This window comes from Colius striatus, chromosome 11, assembly GCF_028858725.1.
Source record: "Colius striatus isolate bColStr4 chromosome 11, bColStr4.1.hap1, whole genome shotgun sequence".
Lineage (NCBI taxonomy): Eukaryota > Metazoa > Chordata > Aves > Coliiformes > Coliidae > Colius > Colius striatus.
Window position 1 is genome coordinate 496,145 of NC_084769.1, and position 20,163 is coordinate 516,307.

General features: G+C 38.0%; 1 protein-coding gene across 7 annotated transcripts in view; it reads right to left on the bottom strand.

Moving 5' to 3' along the window:
* Window positions 1-20,163, bottom strand: part of TANC1 (tetratricopeptide repeat, ankyrin repeat and coiled-coil containing 1) — a 67,799-nt gene that overhangs the window by 34,770 nt on the left and 12,866 nt on the right. For 4 of the 7 annotated variants that reach the window (XM_062005110.1, XM_062005111.1, XM_062005115.1 and 1 more), the window contains exons 2-3: window positions 15,868-15,942; window positions 3,020-3,223 (exon numbers count right to left, since the gene is read on the bottom strand). In XM_062005110.1, the coding sequence (XP_061861094.1) occupies window positions 3,020-3,223; window positions 15,868-15,928 (265 nt within the window). In that variant the 5' untranslated portion in view covers window positions 15,929-15,942. The remainder of the gene's footprint in view (window positions 1-3,019; window positions 3,224-15,867; window positions 15,943-20,163) is intronic. The other 3 variants (XM_062005112.1, XM_062005113.1, XM_062005114.1) reach the window with 3 other exon arrangements.

Consider the following 20,163-nt stretch of genomic DNA (forward strand, 5'->3'; position numbering starts at 1 on the left):
TACTAAACATTGGTGTATGTATGTGCTTTTCTCAGCGAAATGAGTCCAGAATTGAGAACTGGTAAGTGCGTTATTCATACAACAACTATGCCTCCAATGGAACAAAATCCTGTTAGTCTAAAGGGACAGCAGGAAAACCCCACACTCCCTGCAGCACCTCCACACAGGCAAAAGCGTTCTGTTCTCTGAGTCATCTGGATAGAAAAATACAAAGAGGTACACAACATCCACAGGGAAAATAAGCTCAAGCATAACAGCCTTTTCCCAGCTGTTAATCTAAAAGGTAAAATAATCAAAACAGCAAATGCTGACTCGAGTGAGAACACAACTGACAGGAAGGAGAAAATTACCTTATATTTTGTTTGTTGTTGATTTTCATATGGTCCTACTGATAAATGACATCGTAAATTGACAAAATTTACTAACAAGATACAGTCACAGTTACTTGCTTTCTTTCAAGCACCGTCAGTCTGTAAGTATGCAACTTTCTAAAGAGGTAGCAAACGAAGTACAAAGTCTCCTTCCATCATTAACTAAATCACTTTTGGTGGAACTGAAATGCTGCTTTTTCAAATTTTATCTGATGGATGACCAGATTGTGAGTGGATAAAGCAATTACAGAAGGAAAACGTTTGCTCAAGCCCTACTCAAAATGCTGACACATTTTAAAGAAACAACAATGGATAGAACTACTTGCTGCTCTGACAGTTGTGAAGCCAAGCAGAGGTGAAACTAGAAAAACCAAAACCAAAACCACTCATCTAAAGTCCCTGATTACCACTCACATGCAAATATGCAGAACAGGCAATGAAAGGAAAAGCAGTAAGGGCAACTTATCACTTTATTAATTTACATTGAAGATTTCTCTGCTCTAAACAGCACCAACTAGCCAAATTCAGTTACACAAAAATATAAAACATAACGCATCTTGCGGTGCTTTTCTTACTGCAGATTGGGCTTCCTTGCATCACTTTAAAATTATTTAGCCAGAGAAAAGCTATTTTTATTCACTGCTCATGTAAGGATAATCAATAAGTACTTTTAAATCCACAAATGTAGATGCAGGACTAGACGAATGTAAGCTAGAGTACAGACAAATTTGCTAGAGAAGAGGGAATGTACTGAGTATAAAGCCCTTAAATACAAAGTTTAATGAACATTAGTGCAAACAACTACTGGTGAACTGCAACTTTTATGTTTGAATTCATAACTCTGAAACATACTGTCAGGAAAATCTGGCTGTTTTTAATTCACCAACCAAAATGTTTAACTAAAGCTACCCAAGACTCAAGTTACGAAAAAGCATTTAGTGAATATACTCTTTGATCATTAGCACTGAGTATACCTACAATATATATGCTTCAGTCTAGTAGATATCAAACAGTTTTATTTCAAGGAAATAATTTATGCAAGAGTATCACCTCATATATTTGACCATCACCATGCCTGGGTTATGTGAAGAAATCTATAGGACAGAACGAAGGTAAAGAAATGAGCTCAAGTCAACAACCTACACTCTTTTTATTACTCCTGCCCCAGATGCTAGACAGATAATTTATATTAAATCACCTTCCATCAGCTATAGTTTGTTGAAAGTCAAATGAAAAACACAATGTTTACATTTACAGTAGCCTCTTATCACCTGGCTGGGTACCTGTCCAAAATAATGGGACAAAAATGCCAGTGCACCCACAGGACTTCATAATTTTAAGACAGCTTTTTCTTTGGCTATGTATCACAGTGGAATGACTCTGAAGTCACCATGAATACGTCTTTTCCCTCAAAATTTATCAACTGTGACATATTTTCTGCAAGAGAAATAGCATCCTATACTCTGCTTGGAAAAATGCATGTCACTAAACTAAAGCACGAAGCGGTGAGGTCAGAAAGGTATTATCTCACATGTGCCTAGAATGCAGTTCAGTTTTCCCAACAGTTCAGTTTTTCCCAACAAAACTTAACAGTTAGGTGCTGACCTTCTCTAAGCCTTTGGCAAAAATCCTGTTTCTCTCTCCATTAGAACATCAGTCTTTTCAAGCTGTTTAGCACAGAAATCCATTGTAGTTAGAGACAAAACAACTAAATACCATTCAGTGCATCAAAGTTTTTATGAGAACTGTCAAAAACAACCCAAATTATGTAAACATGACATTAAATTATTCTTACATTTTGAAAGGAAAAAATAAATACTGATAGGCATCTTAATCCAAGAATACTTTTGACAAATTGTATAGCCTATGGCAACTCTTTAAGCAATGTTTTTTATCAGTTTTATGTGAAGTGGGTCTTAGCCAAGACATTTCTCAGTTCTGACAAAACCCAACTTTGACACTCTGTGTTCCTAGACCAGATGAACTTTACATCAAAGATCCTCAAAACCATTAAGTGCCTCCACAAGTAACGGGAATATGGACAATTTCACCTGACACTCAAGCTCCGACCTGAGCGAACCCAAGTGATGCCAGCACGTTGGAATGATTTATATGTAGAGAATGCTGATAAAAAGGGAACCAGATAGAGCACCTTATTTAGCAAGGCTCACACATAAGTATGCGGTCATTACTAAGGACACAGCTGCTGAAAATTGACAAACTGCTGTTACAGCTTCAACTGCAATGTATTTGTTAATACATTCATGTCTGTAGACACAAGTCAAATAAACAAACTTCAAAAACCACAAACAATATTCACTCTTTACACAATCACTAACACATAAACAAACAAGGGTTGTTGCAGCTCTCTTCCACCAAATTGATACACTAATTGTAAATAACCACTTTTAAACACATTCAAACACTTCAGTGCAGGTATTTGCAATACCCATTAGAACAGATCTCTGCCACGTGCAATAATATATTCTATTTAATCACCAATCATCTCTTTCCCTGCAAACATGCAGAAAGCTTTCACTGCTCTTGTTCTTATCCCAAAAGATCAATGTGATTTTAATGTGTCAACTCTACACCAGAGTTTGGTTAAACTAAACCAAGGTTTTAGTTGCTCATCGTTTTCATTTTACCTGGAGACTTTTTGTTTGATCTTGACTGCACCAAATAGGACTGGCGTGGCAGCAGAGGTGAAGAAGGCAACGACATTGAGACTCCTTTAGCCAAGTTCATTCTGTAAGTGTCCTCAGAGACTGGCTGATTGCCAATGGGAAAATCCACGCTCTGGCCAGATGTTGCCATAACCTGCAACGCATTCTCTGGGCAGGAGTCACCTGCTAAAAATAAGACTTTTGTCACCCGTTATGTGATATACAGAAATAAAAAGCATAGACTTGCACTGAAATACAAGTATTTAACAGAGGAAAACATATTTGCCAGCAGCAATTCAGCATGGCTTGTCTTACTGTGCACCCAACACTGCAGAACCCAGAAAACTACCAGAAAAACTTAAATACACAAGTAAGCAAGACTTTATTTTACTGTAATGAAGACAGCAAGGGGGGAGAAAAACCTCACTTTCAAAGTGCTTTTTGGATTCCATCCTCAGAGATAAACCCAGTTTGCTATGAAGATAGAAGTATTTTTACAGCTGAAAAGGTGTAATTTTAGGATCACTGTGATATCCAAAGTCAAGACCATCTGCAAATACTGTTTACTGAACTAGTTCAAGAAGGAATGTGGTTGGATGACCCCTTACACTCAGTTAAAGGGTGGATCACTAAAAGGTACACTCATGGCCAGTCTCTGCTTTATTCTTCTGTTTTAAAACTATGAGGTCCAGTTATCTGCGATTTGACAGCAACAGTGATTTTCTTATCTAAGGAAAACCTAAACTTTCAGTCAACAGCATACTAAGTGGCACATAAAAACAGGGAAATACACTTAAAACAGAAGAGTCTTGCTGATGCAGGAAATGTTGCTTCTGCTAAGTCGAGACTGTATTTTCAAAACAACAGAAAAATATCTTTCTCACAGCAATGATTCAAAGACAGCAGAAATGCATGCTGGAAGTGGGTTTGCCTAGTCAGATGACAGAAAGAGAGCTGAAACACAAAGGTTAACAACTAGCTACAGCTTCTTTTTTAATATACAAATTAGAGTATTGCTCAATAATTTTCTTGCACTGCTGTTGAAATTGGTACAACCAAAGATAAAAAATAGTAAAACAAAAGTAATGCAAAGACAAATGAGAATGCCAGAACACTTTTGCTTGCTGCACGTGCAATAAGCAGCATGGCTGAAGTACTGGAACACAAAGTGCACCTAGAAGACCAGAGAAACAATGGAGAACATCTTTCCATATGTGAGTCCCTCACACCATTTTTATGTTCTTACAGTAAGGAACACGTCAGGTAAAACGTGGCTCAACAAGATTCACATTTCTCATTCATTGTGCTATCATTCAATTATTGCCTCCAAGTTTTAACAGCTGTTCTCCTAGCACATTCTGCTACAGGCATTAACTGAATAGAGTGAACTCCCATACTGTTTCAGAAGGAGAAAAACCAAACCTAACCCTTTGAGAAAAGTAAAAATATTTTTGTCAATGACACTACTGCTATCTTTTTTTACAAGTATGGAAGATACGAAAACCAAGCATGTCTGAATGTTAAAGTCTAATTCCCCGTTTCCAAAGGTGAAGGTATTTAGGATTATTTGGAGTTTTTTTCTTGCCATACTTTTTTTCTTCACTAGAACTACATGAGGGCTATGTAGGATAAATGACCTTGAAGAATGCTACGATGGATTAAAACTTTTCTTCACATTTCCTAACTGTAACACTTACTCTCTCTTTCTTTTGAAACCAACTGAACTACCATCTTCTAAAATTTCCCCTCTTTGTTCAAACAAAACCCATAGCAACAGATAATCATTTTAGGGCAACAACTCTAGTTCCAACTAGTCAAGATGGAAATTAAAAACTAAGTAACTGTAACTTTATATTCTTTTTTGAATGCCATGGCAACTATTATAGGAGTATAACTATTGGTTTAAAATCCTGGGAATGAGAAAAGTGGCTTCAGTGTTTCAGCAAGCTTCCCATTCACTTTTAATGTAAACCAAGGGGCTAAGGATTTTCTTTCTTTGTTCTTTCAGAAATTCACCTTTTCCTGTTTTTAAACACAGATTTAACATTAGGTATATTATTTTTTACTGTTCAATACAGTACATGTGAGTTTTGCCTCAGAAATCGTTGAAGGTGGCTCAGAGAAGCCTGTTGTGACATTCCATTTTTATCTTTGAACTCAAGGAAGAGCAAGGAAGTAGCACAGTAAAGCAGCTGACAAGAAGAAAATACTGGCATTTTCACTACATTGCCAAGGTTGTAATTTGGAGTTTGTGTATGTGTTCCAGCTGGAATGCCAGGAAGGGGATGCAAGAGATATGAGAACAACAATAAAAGATTACCTCCTCCTCCTTCAGAGTTATTAAGTCCATCTACCATTCCCTAATTTCTAGTTGCCCTTTTACTGTGACACAATCAGTGTCTAATTCAATATCTTCTCAGTAGGCTTCTCGATTTTGAATTATTTTTAATTTATCTTTCTCTCGTGCATGTGAAACATTACAGCACGGAAGAGAGCTGGATGGAGCCAAACACACTGCTGGTCCAACTCCAATCAGTAAGTTTGGATTCTTTGATCCTGACAGTAACCTGAAAGATAGATAAACTGTAAAATATCTACACCACTATAACTCAGATATTTTATTTATATTTTTGTTACAGCAGGACTCTTGATTTTTCTCACATTTTCCTGAGAGCACCTCAAATACTATGGGAGAGGTAGAAAGGCTGGGCTCTCAGGACTTGGAATCTTTGAGCAGTATGACTGAAAAAAAGGAGAACTCAGAAATGCACCTTTTCAATCACTTATTTTCCTATTTTTACAACAGGTTTTTGCTTATTGTCATGCACAGATCCATGCTGTTAAGATACAATAGCTCCTTAGAGCAAAAGAAAAAAAATCACATCCTGAAAACACCCAATCATATTGGCTTCAACCTAGAGGACATCATATCCTCAGTAAGATTGGAACATGTTTAAACAGTCATGTTTCCTACTGAAGCAGAAAAAAAACATGTTATAGATGAAAAAATGGTTAGGATACTATGGAATAGCAGACAGCTATTAGACACAAGTTGTTCTAAGGAAGCAGAAACTGCATACTAGCTTCTCCAGGACCTTTGTAATTATTAACTAAATGTGGCAGTAGCTAACAGAGCACTCCCCCATTTATGACCTCAAAAAACATAAAGAACGGGGAAAGAAGAGAACCAACAGCACCTCATACACCACAGCCCTCCAAATACTGTCCCAGTAATTACATTTCTTGGTCTCTATCCCAATGTCAAATAGAGAAATATCAGTTCTGGATTGGGAGGAAGACAAGTTTTTAAACTAAAACATAAGGAAAGGTCCTGTGACATCCCACTTATTTTAAAAACTCCTTAGCTGTACATTTTCCACTGCCAAGTAAAGTAGCTTCTGGACAAAAACGTTTCATAAGCATCAATCAACACCAGAGTTCTTATTCAGTGGTCAAAGTAACCATGGAAACAACTTAATAGCTTTAAAAACCACACATAAAAAGCTTTGAGAATGGAAATCAAATCCCAGTTTAGTTGCACCTAGGGATGCAACTGAAAGGCATAGCCTGATAAACAAACTAGGTTTTATTCCTAAAGATACAAAAAGATGCAAGGATGGCTGACTAAAGTAATTATTTGGTACAGCCTAACATCCTAAAAGAGAACTTGAGCTTTAGGATTAAGCTTATCACTCTATTGAATAGAGAAGGTGACGAAAATGAAAACCTTTACAGTGTGTACGTCAGTACTTAACATAATAAAACACATCTAATTCCTCATTCCATGTAAGTTGCTTAAAAAACAGAAAAATGCTAACACCTGTGGTAAAGCATGTGTAAACTGGTATTTGGTGTAGATGCTGGAATTCACATTATTTTAACATGAAGGAATGAGACTGCCACCTACAAAACAGTGAAAGCTAAAACAATAACCATGCAGGCTGCTTAAGTCTGAATATTGACAGTGACTGGAGAACAATGTTACACAGACCTCTCTCAGTAGGTATTTCTGAGGTGGGTTAAGGAAGAAAAGGACAAAATTGTCTGTCTACTAAAATGAAGTAAAAGATTCAACCCACTTAAAAAATGTATCCAACATAAAATTGTTCTATATCATAAAAAAATCTTAAATGCCACAGTTCTGCTGAAGATGCTTAGAAAAAGAGTTAACACTACAAGATCCTACTGCTGAAGAAGAAAGAAATCAGTACTCTCCATAGAAGAGAGCACAGCCAGCATTAAACCTGGGGGCGATCTCAGTCCCACCTTGCACACAATTCTTCTGTGTGCAAACAGCCCTGACATTCCTATTAGACTAGAGGAATCCCTAAATCCTTCAGCCACTGTTGCCAAAAGCTGTGAGGGTGGTAGAGCAGTGAAAAAGATTGCTCAGGGAGGCTGAAGAATCTCCACAGTCAATTCTGCAGATACAGCCATCACCAAAACTCTTGTCAACTCTTTAGAGAATCTTTACCAGTAAAAACTTAGAAGCTCAGCTTAAGAGATACAATGTCTTTGTTACTTCAGCACAAGCATGATGGTCTGAGTTTACATGGAGTTAAATCACATCCACACCAGGAGCATGTAGAAGATTGTAACAACTACTGCCCGGTTGTTTTGTTAGCTGCTTTACATGAGGCTTCTGTTCTCTTCACATCAAGTGCCCTCTTAATAACCCTGTGGTGAGTGCTGAGTTTTCAAGCACAAGATGTAACCTGCAGCAGTCCACATGATATGCAGCACTATGAAAAGACAGACCATCTCTGCAAACGGGAATACCCAACATTGAGATGTTCTTGCATATTGCTACTGACACTCTCACTAAACTTCATTCTGCTTTGACAGGGTGTGGTTCATCCTAACAAATGTTAAGAAACTATTAGACCCTATGAACAAGTTCAGAAGGAAATTAAGAGTGGAAAAAACAAAGAACCAGGAAGAATGTGGCCAGCAGGTCAAGGGAAGTTATTCACCCCTCTGCCCTGGTGAGACCACATCTGGAGTGCTGTGCCCAGATCCAGGCTCCCCAGCTCAGGAGAGACAGGGAACTGCTGGAGAGAGGCCAGTGCAGGGCTCCCAAGATGCTGAGGGGATGGAACATGTGTGTGAGGAGGAAAGGCTGCGGGACCTGGGGCTGTTTAGCCTGGAGAAGGCTGAGGGGCGACCTCTATGTTATTGATAAATACCTCAAGGGCAGGTGTCGAGAGGTTGGGGCAAGGCTTTTTTTTGTAGCAGTTTTCTTTTACGTTCTATTTCCACCCTATTTTTCAACAGAACTGACAAGCAACTGTAAGCAGAAGTCTAGCAAGGTTCAGTGACTCTGTATGAAGTGCTATATCTTAACTGCAAAACACTGATGATTGCCCTTTAAAGGATCTATGTCTTCTAAAATTGAAATGCTTACATGTGTGTACTTGTACATACACAGACAATCAAATTTACTGAGAAGATAATCAAGAAAGCAGGAGACAAGTGACCTGGTCATTCCAATTTGGACAAGGTAACCACTCACTACCAACACTTCCCAGGAGATGAACTCATGGTAAGTGAAGGAGTTCAACTAGCCTTCCGGGTAAGAAAACAGTCTTCTGTCATATAAAATACAGGCATTAGGGGAGATCAACGTTTAATTCCTTTGCTCTGGAGACTCTGGAGAGATCAGAAAAGATGAGAAATTAGGCTGGAATGCGAATAAAACTCATTACATCCTGAGTAGCAGAAGCAGTGAAGTGCATTGAGCAAGAAACAAACCAAGTAAAGACGAGAATAAAAGCTCCGAATGGACAATCTTTGCCAGCTATGCTCATACTTACATTATTTGCTCACTTTCTGGCATTTGTTTCTGAACTCAGGATTACTTTTTCAGTACACAAAATAATAATGTTCTCATGTAGTGCTTACTTAAAAAAACAACCAGTTTTTAAAACCAGTGATAACCAGAGGTTATGAGGACCATGGAAGTAACTTCTATTTATGTGTTTCAAGGACACGATTTTTTGCTTTGTTTTGTTTATATATACATGGGATATATCAGTGGAATTTGCTTCTGGGAAGAGTCATCCACCACATTAACTATTCACTGCTCAGCAAAAAAAGGAGTTTAGTCTAAAATAACTGTCAGCAGCCACAAAAAGTGAGCAAAGCAACACAGAATAATAAGCAACAGATCCATATTTTAAGCATGTAACAATGCTGTTTCTGTTGCAAGACATTTTAGACTAAGAACAAAAAGTAAAACTGAAGCTTGAAAGCATTCCAAGTTCAATGTCCCAGCTAGTGGCTGTGTGCTCGATGCACCACAAAGTCCCTTTGCACTTAAAATTTGAAGTCTGACATGACAGAGAGTTTGGACAGAAAAAGCCAATCTGCACATTTCAGTTTAAAATGGAAACTATTTTATTTTATGATTTCAAATCTTACAATTTGCCAGAAGGGCACTTGAAGCTTTTGATGCTGCCAGCTTAGTTACAAGTATATTAGAGTATAATTATTGCATAGAAGTATATTATTGCATAATAACAAGTATATTATTGCACAGAAGTGTTTAATGAGACATAATGCAAAGAAGAGGTTCAAGACACATTCAACTAAACAAGTTCAGCTGAGAGATGAACCTTTGCTGCTACAAGGAAATAATGCCAAAGCACTTCATTTAAAAATAATGATTCAGTAGCAGGTCTTAATAAAGGATTAGGCCTTCCTGCACAGCAACTTCACTTCTATTTTAAAGTATTTACCCAATTTACTTGTTATTAGTAAAAAAAGAAAAGGTGTCAGTGAATTTAAGCACATTTATATGTATCAAAGTGCTGTGCTAGTGCACATCAGTCTTGAACAGTGGAAAGAGAGAGAGAAAACCATTTTATTTTTCAAAGAGAACACTGACTATAATCTCTATTTCTTAATTGTATCGATCATATGTAAAGAAGTTAAAGAAATTAAAATTCACAGATTTCATCCAACTTCTTCAGTATGAAACGTTGATAAAGAGCAAGGCATACAACCAAATTAATTAAGAGAATGCCAGTCTATAATAGAGCATAATACAGGAATAAAAGCATCTGTTCTATCCTAACATTAAAAAACTTTGTACATTCATATCTAGGTCAAAGATACTGGAAGACAATAAGAAGAAAAAAACAAAGGAAACTAAATTTTTACAATACTCTTTTGAGACTTCATTCTAATCTAGAGGGGAACCAAACAAGATCCAAGCAAGATTTATTAATGTGGAACTTTTTTGTAGCCCAAATTTAAGAAATCTCAATATGAAGACAATCACTGACAGCATGATGCACAGAAACACGTAGCCCTTTGATTTATGGATGATGAAATAGAAGGTATCAAAAACACTGATCTCATTTCTACAGATTCTCTACCTTTAAAGCACATTCTAAACATTCTCTTTTGTTGACATCAAATGTCCCGTGTTATTTAAGCATTACATGAATATCTATGAAGCCTTTAAGCTGGAAAACCTAAAAGTCCCAGCTACTTACCACAATAATTTCTACTGAAACCAACGAAGTTTCCATGCATACAGTGGGATACATTTGGCATTAAACTTCTGGTGGGGTTTAGTGCAGGATGAACACTGCAACCTAAGCACAATACTTCCATTATTCATGTTCTCTCAGGCCTGATATCGGGTCAACAGACTGACAATGCTCATGCTACTAAAAAACTATCTGAAATAACTGAGCATGCTCTGTGGAAATTTAATATATGGGATTTTCTTTTCACAGAACCACACATTCTCTTCTTTTTAAGTTGAAATATGTTCTAAATATTTTTATATTGAATGGTCTTTTGCTTGGTAAGTAAAACAAAAATGCAGATTCCCAGAATGCAGGCAAATCACTGGCTTTAGGGTAAATAAAGGAACTTAACTATACACTGCAAAGCAGCTGGCAACATACAAAACCAACAGGAAATACTAATACAAATTTCTCTCTCAAGCATTTTTAAGCATTTAGGAAAGAGTAGCTGAGTACACTTTTTTCTAAATTTAAAGTAATAATTAATAATTTAAATAATTAAATAATTAATAATTTAGTTTTGTTCGTATTCTGAAGCTTATTATGTATATTCCTTATACTATCACCTAATCATGGACACAGACAACCCTATAGAACTGAGCAGAACAACAGTCTTCTGGCTCTGATTTTTTTAATTGTGACACTAAGCTAGGATGTTTCTGAGCTATACTTAAAAAAGGTCAGCTCCTCCCAAGAGAGGCCAGAAGGCAGAGAACCTCACAATGGCTACTGAAACATCCAGGAAAGAAACAGAAGAGAGCAGAAAGAAAGTTCCAAGGTAGTTTACAATAAAATAGGGTAGAAATAAAGGCAAAGAGATGAGATTATCTTACATCTTGAAAATAAAGGCCATCAACAAAATAAAGGGAAAAAGACAAACAATAAGGAAAGAAAACGTGTCCTAAGTGTAAGTTGTAAGGACTATCGAGAGTTACAGCAACAGACTCTCAATCTAAAAGTCTGCCACTTCTTACTAGAAAGTTATCTTCTAAGCAGTCTCTAAAGGACTTGGAAACTCTGACAGAGTTTAAAAATATCATATTTGTTTGATGATAATAACCTGATAAAGAAGACAAAATACCAATTTTTTACTTTGTATCTGAGAGAGGATGATAAACCTTACAAAACAAAGGGAAGCTGGAAGAGTAACTTTTCAGAACACAACAATTAAATATTTCTGTTTGCCCTCTTCCTGCTTTGTTCCAAACAAAACATTCACAGAATAGTTTTCTGTTACTTTAATGTGACAGGTTCAAACTGTGGCTCTTTTCCCCTGGAGTTCTGTCCTTTACAAGTATGTTTATGACTTTAATGGAAGAAGGGGGGCAACAAAACAAAAATCAACTTAAGAGTCATTACAGCTGGGAAAGACCTTTTAAGATCATCAAGTCCAACCACTCACTTCACACCGCCAAGCCTATCACTAAACCATATCCTTCAGTGCCTCATCTATCCATCTTTTTACTATCTCCTGGGATGGTAACTACCCCACCTCCCAGTTCTTAAACAACCCTCTTGGTGAAAAAGCTCATCCCCATCTCCAGTCTCAGCCTCTCCTGGCACAACTTGAGTCCATTTCCTCTTGGCCTGTCACTCTTACTGGGGAGAAGAGACTGACCCCCAGCCCACTGCAGCCTCCTGCCAGGGAGTTGCAGAGAGTGTTCCTGTCTACCCTCAGCCTCCTCTTCTCCAGGCTGAATGGATGCAGAAAAAGTTGTATGCCTGGGTCAAAAAAATGGTTTGTCTGGAATTCTGTTCCTTTGGCACATCAGTTTACCTGAATATGATAGCAACTGCCTTGTCTTCAAAGCCACAGTTAGAAGTAAGCTTAATTTTGAGAGGTTGTTCTATGCATAAACCTGCTGACAACACTGCTCCCTTTGCATCTATGCTCACGTACATTTGCACCTGTAATTACCTATGTGCATGGTTTAAACACACAAATTCTGCTTCACCTAATCCTCCAACAGCCACCTACCTATCAATGACTCTCAGCCACATCTAAATAAACCCATTTTAATAAAACAATTCTAAAAGGAAGATGTATCACTGAAGCAACTGCAGGATCTGAGTCCAACTGTGTCATTAGCATACTGCTACTGCAGCACTGGAGTCTTCCACCTGATGAGGGCAGAAGTTGTTTATATAAAAGACCCTCTACCAGTCTTTAGCATAGCACTTTAGTCTCTCCCAAAAGCATCAACACTAATTCTTGCAAGAATGTTTTCCAAGATAACCCTGAGTTTAAAAAGCTATTAACAATTGTAATTAACATACTTTGAAGCCAGGTTACAAAAATGTTATGTGTGTCCTCAGCTCTTCAATCCTTGTGTAGGGGCAAATGAGGAAACCCTGACACTAAAATCCATACAAGCTATTTTAAATCCCCCCCAAACATTCTTCATTTCTGTTCTTAATTTTTATTCTTCAACTGTTTTACAGTTGTGACTTCAATCTAGGAAAAAACTTCAACTGTTCCTGTTTGCACTGGTTCCTCTAGGCTCACACATGTAAAATCAATAAGATACAGTTAATGCACAAACAGGAAGTTCTATTCAGTAAAACAGGAATCATCCCACTCAGATTTGAATTACACAGACTTCCAGGCATTCCTTTTATGCACAAGTAAACCCATGGGACAACAGGGGCTACTTCACTTTAAGAATCAGCTATTGCAGTTTAGCTGAAATCTCTTCCAATTTTACTTCAGTTACAGTGAAACAAGAACAGGTGATCGAGACAGAGCTCCTCAGCCACAATTCAACACCTCAGCATCTCTCATACTTCACATCCCAATAGACAGATTCACCCACACACCTTAGCAGAAGGCTGGACACACATTCATACAGTCAATTCTGAAACGGCTACGGCTGCTGAAGATTTTACCTTCTAGCTGTTCAGCATTATTCCTAAACTGGGTATGTATGGAAAAGAGATGTCAAAAGTCTTTCTAATCTGGTTCAGTTTGGTACTTCTGAGCTGCACTCTCTTATCTGGGAAGGAAGACGTCCTTCCTTGGAGGTCTTCAAGACCCATCTGGACATGTTCCTATGCGACCTGATCTAAGTTGACCTGCTTCTGCAGGGGGGCTGGGCTGGATGATCTCCTAAAGGTCCCTTCCAACTCTTGCCATTCTGTGAATCTATGATCTACTTTCTGCTGCATTCTGAAGTGATGAAAAGCCTCAAATCTTTTTCAAAACTTCATCAGCAAAAAAATATCAAATCTATGTGCCCATGAAGCTGTGAGAAGCATGTCAATTTACTACCACATTGCTCTCCTAAATGGTGGCTAGAAGGATGGATGTTTCCACATGAACTGTCTTTCAAGCCCGCTTCCATCATTAGCATGCATTTTCACTCTCTCCATAATTCTTTAGAGCAGTACATTGTAAGAGCTGTTGTTGTTATCAAGGACCTGAAGGACCGTGAAATAGGACAACTCTACAATCAAAAAAATTTCCATTTCTCATTGTTTGGAGTTTAAGGGCCAGTGAGAGGACTGAATATAAGCTCTTCAAAGACCAGTGTTCTTTGCCTTGCTCCTTATCTTCTCTAAAAGCTGAGAAGCACCTTACAGCTGAAAGAATTGGAAGGTCCTTTGGAACAAAAGAGAATACTATCAAACTGAACACAAGTTTCCAGGAAGCTCTGGTTATAACACAGAATGCAGGGCACGCTTTTCAAACCTTAACAACATCTTCAAACACAAGAAGGGCCAAAATCTCATGAATCCACTGTATAAATGAATCACTTCTATTTTTAAAAGAGGCTCCTGCACTACTCCTTACTCTAGGTTACAGTAGCCAGGCATCATTCACCATTTCTTCCCAATGCTTGGCCTTTGTAACATTCAACTTGTACATGAAACTCTAGAGCTTTGCTTAAAAAAATGAAACAAAAAACCCAAACAAAAAAAAAACGGTTCCACACTAACACACGCCTTGGTGTTCAGAAATACAGCAGCGTTGTATTTGTAAAAACAAAGGCAGAAAGTCCCAAAATTCTTTTGCACACATTAATCCAGGCAGATGAGATCCTAAAATAAAAAAATATGTGTTTTCTGACCTAAAGGAAAAGCTCCAAGCTTCAGATTTTAATCAAAGCCTACTCGAAGCTCTGTTCCAAACAGCCTTATTTTTCTTTTGAGCTTAAACCAATTTCCATCTAGTATTCGAGAGAGAAATGTAGCAATTAAAGCCTCACCACAGGAATCTTTAGCCCACTATGTTTAAACAACTCCAGCTGGTAACTTCAGGCCAGCAGTATACACAAAATTAACAGGATGCCTTTTGTCTTGCTCTGTGATCACTTCTGTGCATCTTTGATCTAGCATCAATGTTGTTTTTTCTTTTCAGGACAGCTCTCATCATTCAGTCCCTCAGAAAGAAGCCACAGTAAAGAACAAACTTCAGAAGACCACAAGAATTTTCTGGGGAACACATTACCTGCCAGATGAACACACAACTGCTTTTCGCAAAAGAACACCTAAAACATCCTCTCCCTTGTAGGGCCCGATGTAATTTCAAAAGCTGCAATGCAAGACATGTACCTAACTTGCTTGTCAGAGAAAAACAGGACTGTAAAGGTTCTCACAAATGTGGATGTGGTAGCCTCTCTTACACACTTCATCTGTACTTAGTATGGTAAAGAATAGTTGTTTTTACATTGTTTTAAATTCTGTGAGCAATAAATCTGTGTTGCTACAGAACATAAATTCACTTATAAGTAAAATTTGTTGATGGCCAATTTTACCTTCAAATAAATCTCTGCAGTTAAAGCAAAAACTAGAACATAATAAAAGTTTGACAACCGACTTTAAAACTATTTACTAAGTTTACTTTCAGTAAATTTCGTTCTAAATACATGAACAATAAAAATTCTATTGCCCATAATTCATAAAGGGTTTTTTCTGTAATATAATTGAATAAGTAGTTTGAATTATATTTCTATAGTTCAGGGTGCTGAACCTCTGGCCTTGGGCCGTGTTTAAGCTGGCAGGACAATACACACAGACAGCTCTCCTTGGCAAGAACCACGAGCAAGCTGCTCGCAGCTGCTCCTGCCGGCAGCAGCTCAGGAAGGAGCGCAGGGGATGCACCTTCCGGGAGCTGCTGCCCTGCTGCTCCCACTCTGCATCTCAGCACTCGGGCCAAGGTGGAGGGGAGGGAGGGCTCCCTGCAGCCAGCCTCGGCAACAGCACTCACCCACTGCCCCGACAGAATACATTTGATTGCTGGATTTACCATGCACAACTCATCCCCATGATAAAATATTTCGTTAATATTCATACCTGAGTCTTTCTTGTTCCCTTTTCCACTCTCTCGGCTCTTTTTTAAAACTGCCTTTAACATTTTAAATGTCGCACCTAAAGGGTAACAGAAAGAAACAGAAATAAATGCAACATCAGTAACATCCTTTCACGCAAAATCGAACAGAATAAAGACAGGCTCCGTACAAACAAAGCAGTGAGGTTAATCAGAAGAAACATTTTGGTAGCTGCATTTATTTTGTATGACGAGGCTCGATTAAGCCAAGTCCTGACACACAAGGAATGCTTTAATGCTTGAACTAAGCACTTGGAGTTCACTTCCTTCTTATATAGAAAAATAATTCAGTGTTCTCCACATTCCACACAGAATTAAGGCTATAGGGCTAAATCCATGTAAGTTATTGTAAGGCACTCTGGAGAAAATGAAGCAGCATAAAGGTTTAAGTGCTGAGCAGAGCTGATCAGCATCACTGGGGGAGTAGCAACACGCCAAACCTGGACAGAGAGGTGGGAGAGGGACGTGGCATCACCACACAACAACTCTGTACCTGTGTGCAACCAACATAGAAAAAGCTGAAAAAACTCCCTGAACGGCTGCACTGCTCTGCACGGGCCTGTGTGGCCACAGACCCGGGCCTGTGAGCATGCACATCTCTGTCTTCAGCATCTCAGATCCAACAATCAACTTCAAGTGAGCAGCAGCTGCACGTTTCAGAGGACTAATAATTATTTTTTTAAAATACATATCTGGACTGTAAACCTGGCAGGCTGTTAACTACCTTCAGTTACCAAACATGGAAAATGGAATGAAAGGAATTATGAAGAGCACTTCTTTTAAGAAACGCTTTCTGGACCATCTAAAATGCAAATTTCATTTGCCTTCTCTACTGAAATACACCAGAAGAGATCTCATTTTAGAAAATTTGCAGTACAGTATATGCAATAAGGAGGGGAAACAAGTAATCTGACTATGCTGTCTTATGCAATGGACTGCCACAAAAAATGACAGGACAAGCAAAAATCTTCAATCCAAAAAATATGGCTTCTTCAGAAAGTTCACTTCTTTTCATGAAATAAAGCAGAAAAAGTAAAATCAGTTCAACTTAAGCTTCTGTGAATAACCTGAAGCACAGGCAACTAATGTCAGTTAGAAAACTGGAAGGTTTAGAGCTTGAATTCTATTCAATGCAGGAAACCCTGGGTCTGTCCCATGGGGGTACAGCTGTGCACACCAACAGGGAACAGCTCAAGCAAGTCGTACAGATGAGTTACACCTCCTCTCAGCATCACACACATCATAGGACAAGCAGGCAGGAAACATACTGTCTGTGCTCTGCATGGCGGGTGAAGGATCTGCTAAGGGTTACACACAGAAAAGAGAGATGTTTTGCTAGTTCCAGCTCTCTGCAAACTGCCCGAGTGAGACAAGCTCTGCAATATTTTCAAGCGTTTCCCAAAGAATGTAAGGTAAGCAGCTCTCCACTTCCAGCATTTAAAAAACTGAAAGAGCTCACAAAACCACCCCAAAATTAGATCATCTGACTGAAAAATCCGTGCCATGATAGAAGGTCTACAGTATGCCATGGTAAGATCTGGAGCCGTTAATGGATTTCAGAATCTGAGAATTACATCCTATGCACACAACTAGAACAAGGTGGCATTTAAAACACCCCAACAAGAACACCCAAAAACCTGTGTGTTATCTTTAACTTTCTTTTTATTTTGAAAACATGACAGGTCAGGTATACATTTTTGATTGACGAGAACAGAGAGGATTGATATAGAAGTGACTTTTTACAGCATTATGTCCTTCCTATCTTAGGATACAGGTAGGGGGTAATAAGAGATCAAATGAAAGGCATCAAGGACAATTCCATCCTGGAGTTTCTATTTTTGGAATTGAGGCCAACCTCCCTATTGTGCACACAGTTCTCCACGGATCTATTCCAATACAGAACAAAAAAGGCACACAAGGTGTTTGCTTATACAGACACATTCAGTGTAGGTACAAAAGTTGCCTGTTCCCTGGAAGCTGAATCCACTTCCTTGCTTCTCCCCTATAAAATGACACGAACGATAGTAACTTCCAAATAAATCCACCTTTAGACATGTGGATTACGTGCAAGGAGAGATCCAACCAATAAACACTGTGACCAGCAAAGCCAACACAGTGACATTTACTGTTCATTCACAAGCTGAAAGGTACAAAAAAAATAAACTGTCTTCTTAAGTAATCCTAAAGCCAATGCCTCGGTTAATTTACAACAGTGTTCAAATTCCACAAAGGTGTGTAGCTGAATGATTTAGGAAATGAACCAAACATTACAGCTTAGAAATACCGATTAAAAAAAGAATGTGTGTTGTTTAAAAAAACCCAAACAACTGACCTTATTTGTATGTACTGTGAAGCTCTTTGACCTGTATCCAAAAGCAGTTCAGGTAAAAAAAAAGTCTTCATACCCTTCTTGAAGCCTGAAAGATCTGGCCAAACTGAATGGCAATACTGTACATCTCCTTATGCCTTGATACAGACATGGGATATTAGATCTTCTTTTGTTTTAAAGGTGTCTGTATTAATAGGATATTTTCCAGTACTGTTGGCATCTTGAATTTACTAAGCATGTTGCATTTCCTTTTTCTCTACAACTATGTTTAAATAAAGTGACAGACTGAGATTTCAGAAACACTTTCAGCTATTGCCATTGTTTTGCTCAGGTAAACAATTCATTTCTAGATTTCCTTGGTTCCAGTTTTTTAATTCTGCTTTGAAACCACCTGTTTATCGTGTGCTTGCTGAGGTGGGTTTTCTGGTTTTGAGGTTAAAATTTGAAGGTCTTTTAGAAACAAGAACTATCCTTTCCATTTTTAAAACAGATACCAGACGTGGACCTGTTATCCAAAGGTTGATACTAATGTCACATAAGAAGGAAAATATCTGACCACTCTTTTACTTATGCAATCGAAGATCACTTTACCTGCTGATAAAACTGGATCCTCCACCCCAGCTCCTGTCAAATACATTTTTAAACGGTGCTGCCCTCCCACCAGCTCAGCTGCTTGCCCTCAGATACAGAAGATATTTCATACCATTGCCTCATATTCAGAGCATGAAGGGAAGGAGTGGAAAGTCCCTTGATTTAAGAATTTGTATGATCAGCATTTTCGTAAATGAGACTCCAGAACAAGACTGGGTTTATAAAATACAAATACTAGGTTATGGAAAGAGTTGTGAGAGCAGTTACAGTTTACTTCATGCCTAATCTTTTACAAACTCAATTCTTTCCCTAGAAAATCCCCTCTGAAAAGCAAAAAGACCCATTTTTCCTCTCTGTGTGAATCTCTCTTGAAACTCAGCAACTTCCTTGCATGACATTTTCCAAATACAGATACTACTGGCAGATTTTAACATCAGTAACAAGACAATTCATGGCTTTTGTTCACATTTGTAACTTTTGTTACCCTTCCTTAAAGGTCTGCAGCATGCACCTTTGAGATCCCTACCAGGGTAGGTTATTTTCAAAGACCTATCCACAAGAGCTCATCATTTCTGGAGAGGTCAAATAAATGCTACATGGTGTGTAACCACCAGAGTGAATGCCTGTAACTCCACATTTGACTGCTGTCCAAAGTTATGTGTTGGCTGTTCTCTCCATATTCAAATCCCGGAAAACAGTTTGCATATATTTGCAAAGAAATAAAGGGTGGAATATCTTGGCCATTCCACCATTTGCACAGAAATACTTAGGGACTTGCAGTCTTCCAGTGCAGGATTTATTAAACATATACTTCAAAAAACCTTCTGTTTTAAAAAGTGCATTTGGTATTTTATAAATGTCCCAAGAGTCAGTCCTGAGCTTTGCTGAAAAGTTGCCTTTAAATCCATTAAGAATTTCACCATTTACAGATAGGTGAAATATTGAAATTTCCCTTTCTGGCAAATTCTAAAAGGAAAACAACAACAAAATACTTGAAGCAGCAAGGTGTTACTGATGTAACAGAAATCAAGATAGGGCAGTAAGTAAAAAAATCTTTTAAAATTACTACATTTTTAAGTCATCAATATCTAATATTTTTATAATAAACAGAAGGCACATTCCCAGATCTGAGGGACTCCAAAGTCATGAATGAACAAAATCACTTGAAAACAAGAGAATAGTGGTTTTTATGGCACAACTTCTGATTGTTGTATTTCTATTATTATTACTACTCAAATGCATGAATGAAAAAGATAAAATTGGTAGGCTGAAGAGGTCTGTCTCTGACTTAATCTAATAAATGGCATGATTATAAAATGACTTCATATAGTAAGTGGCATTT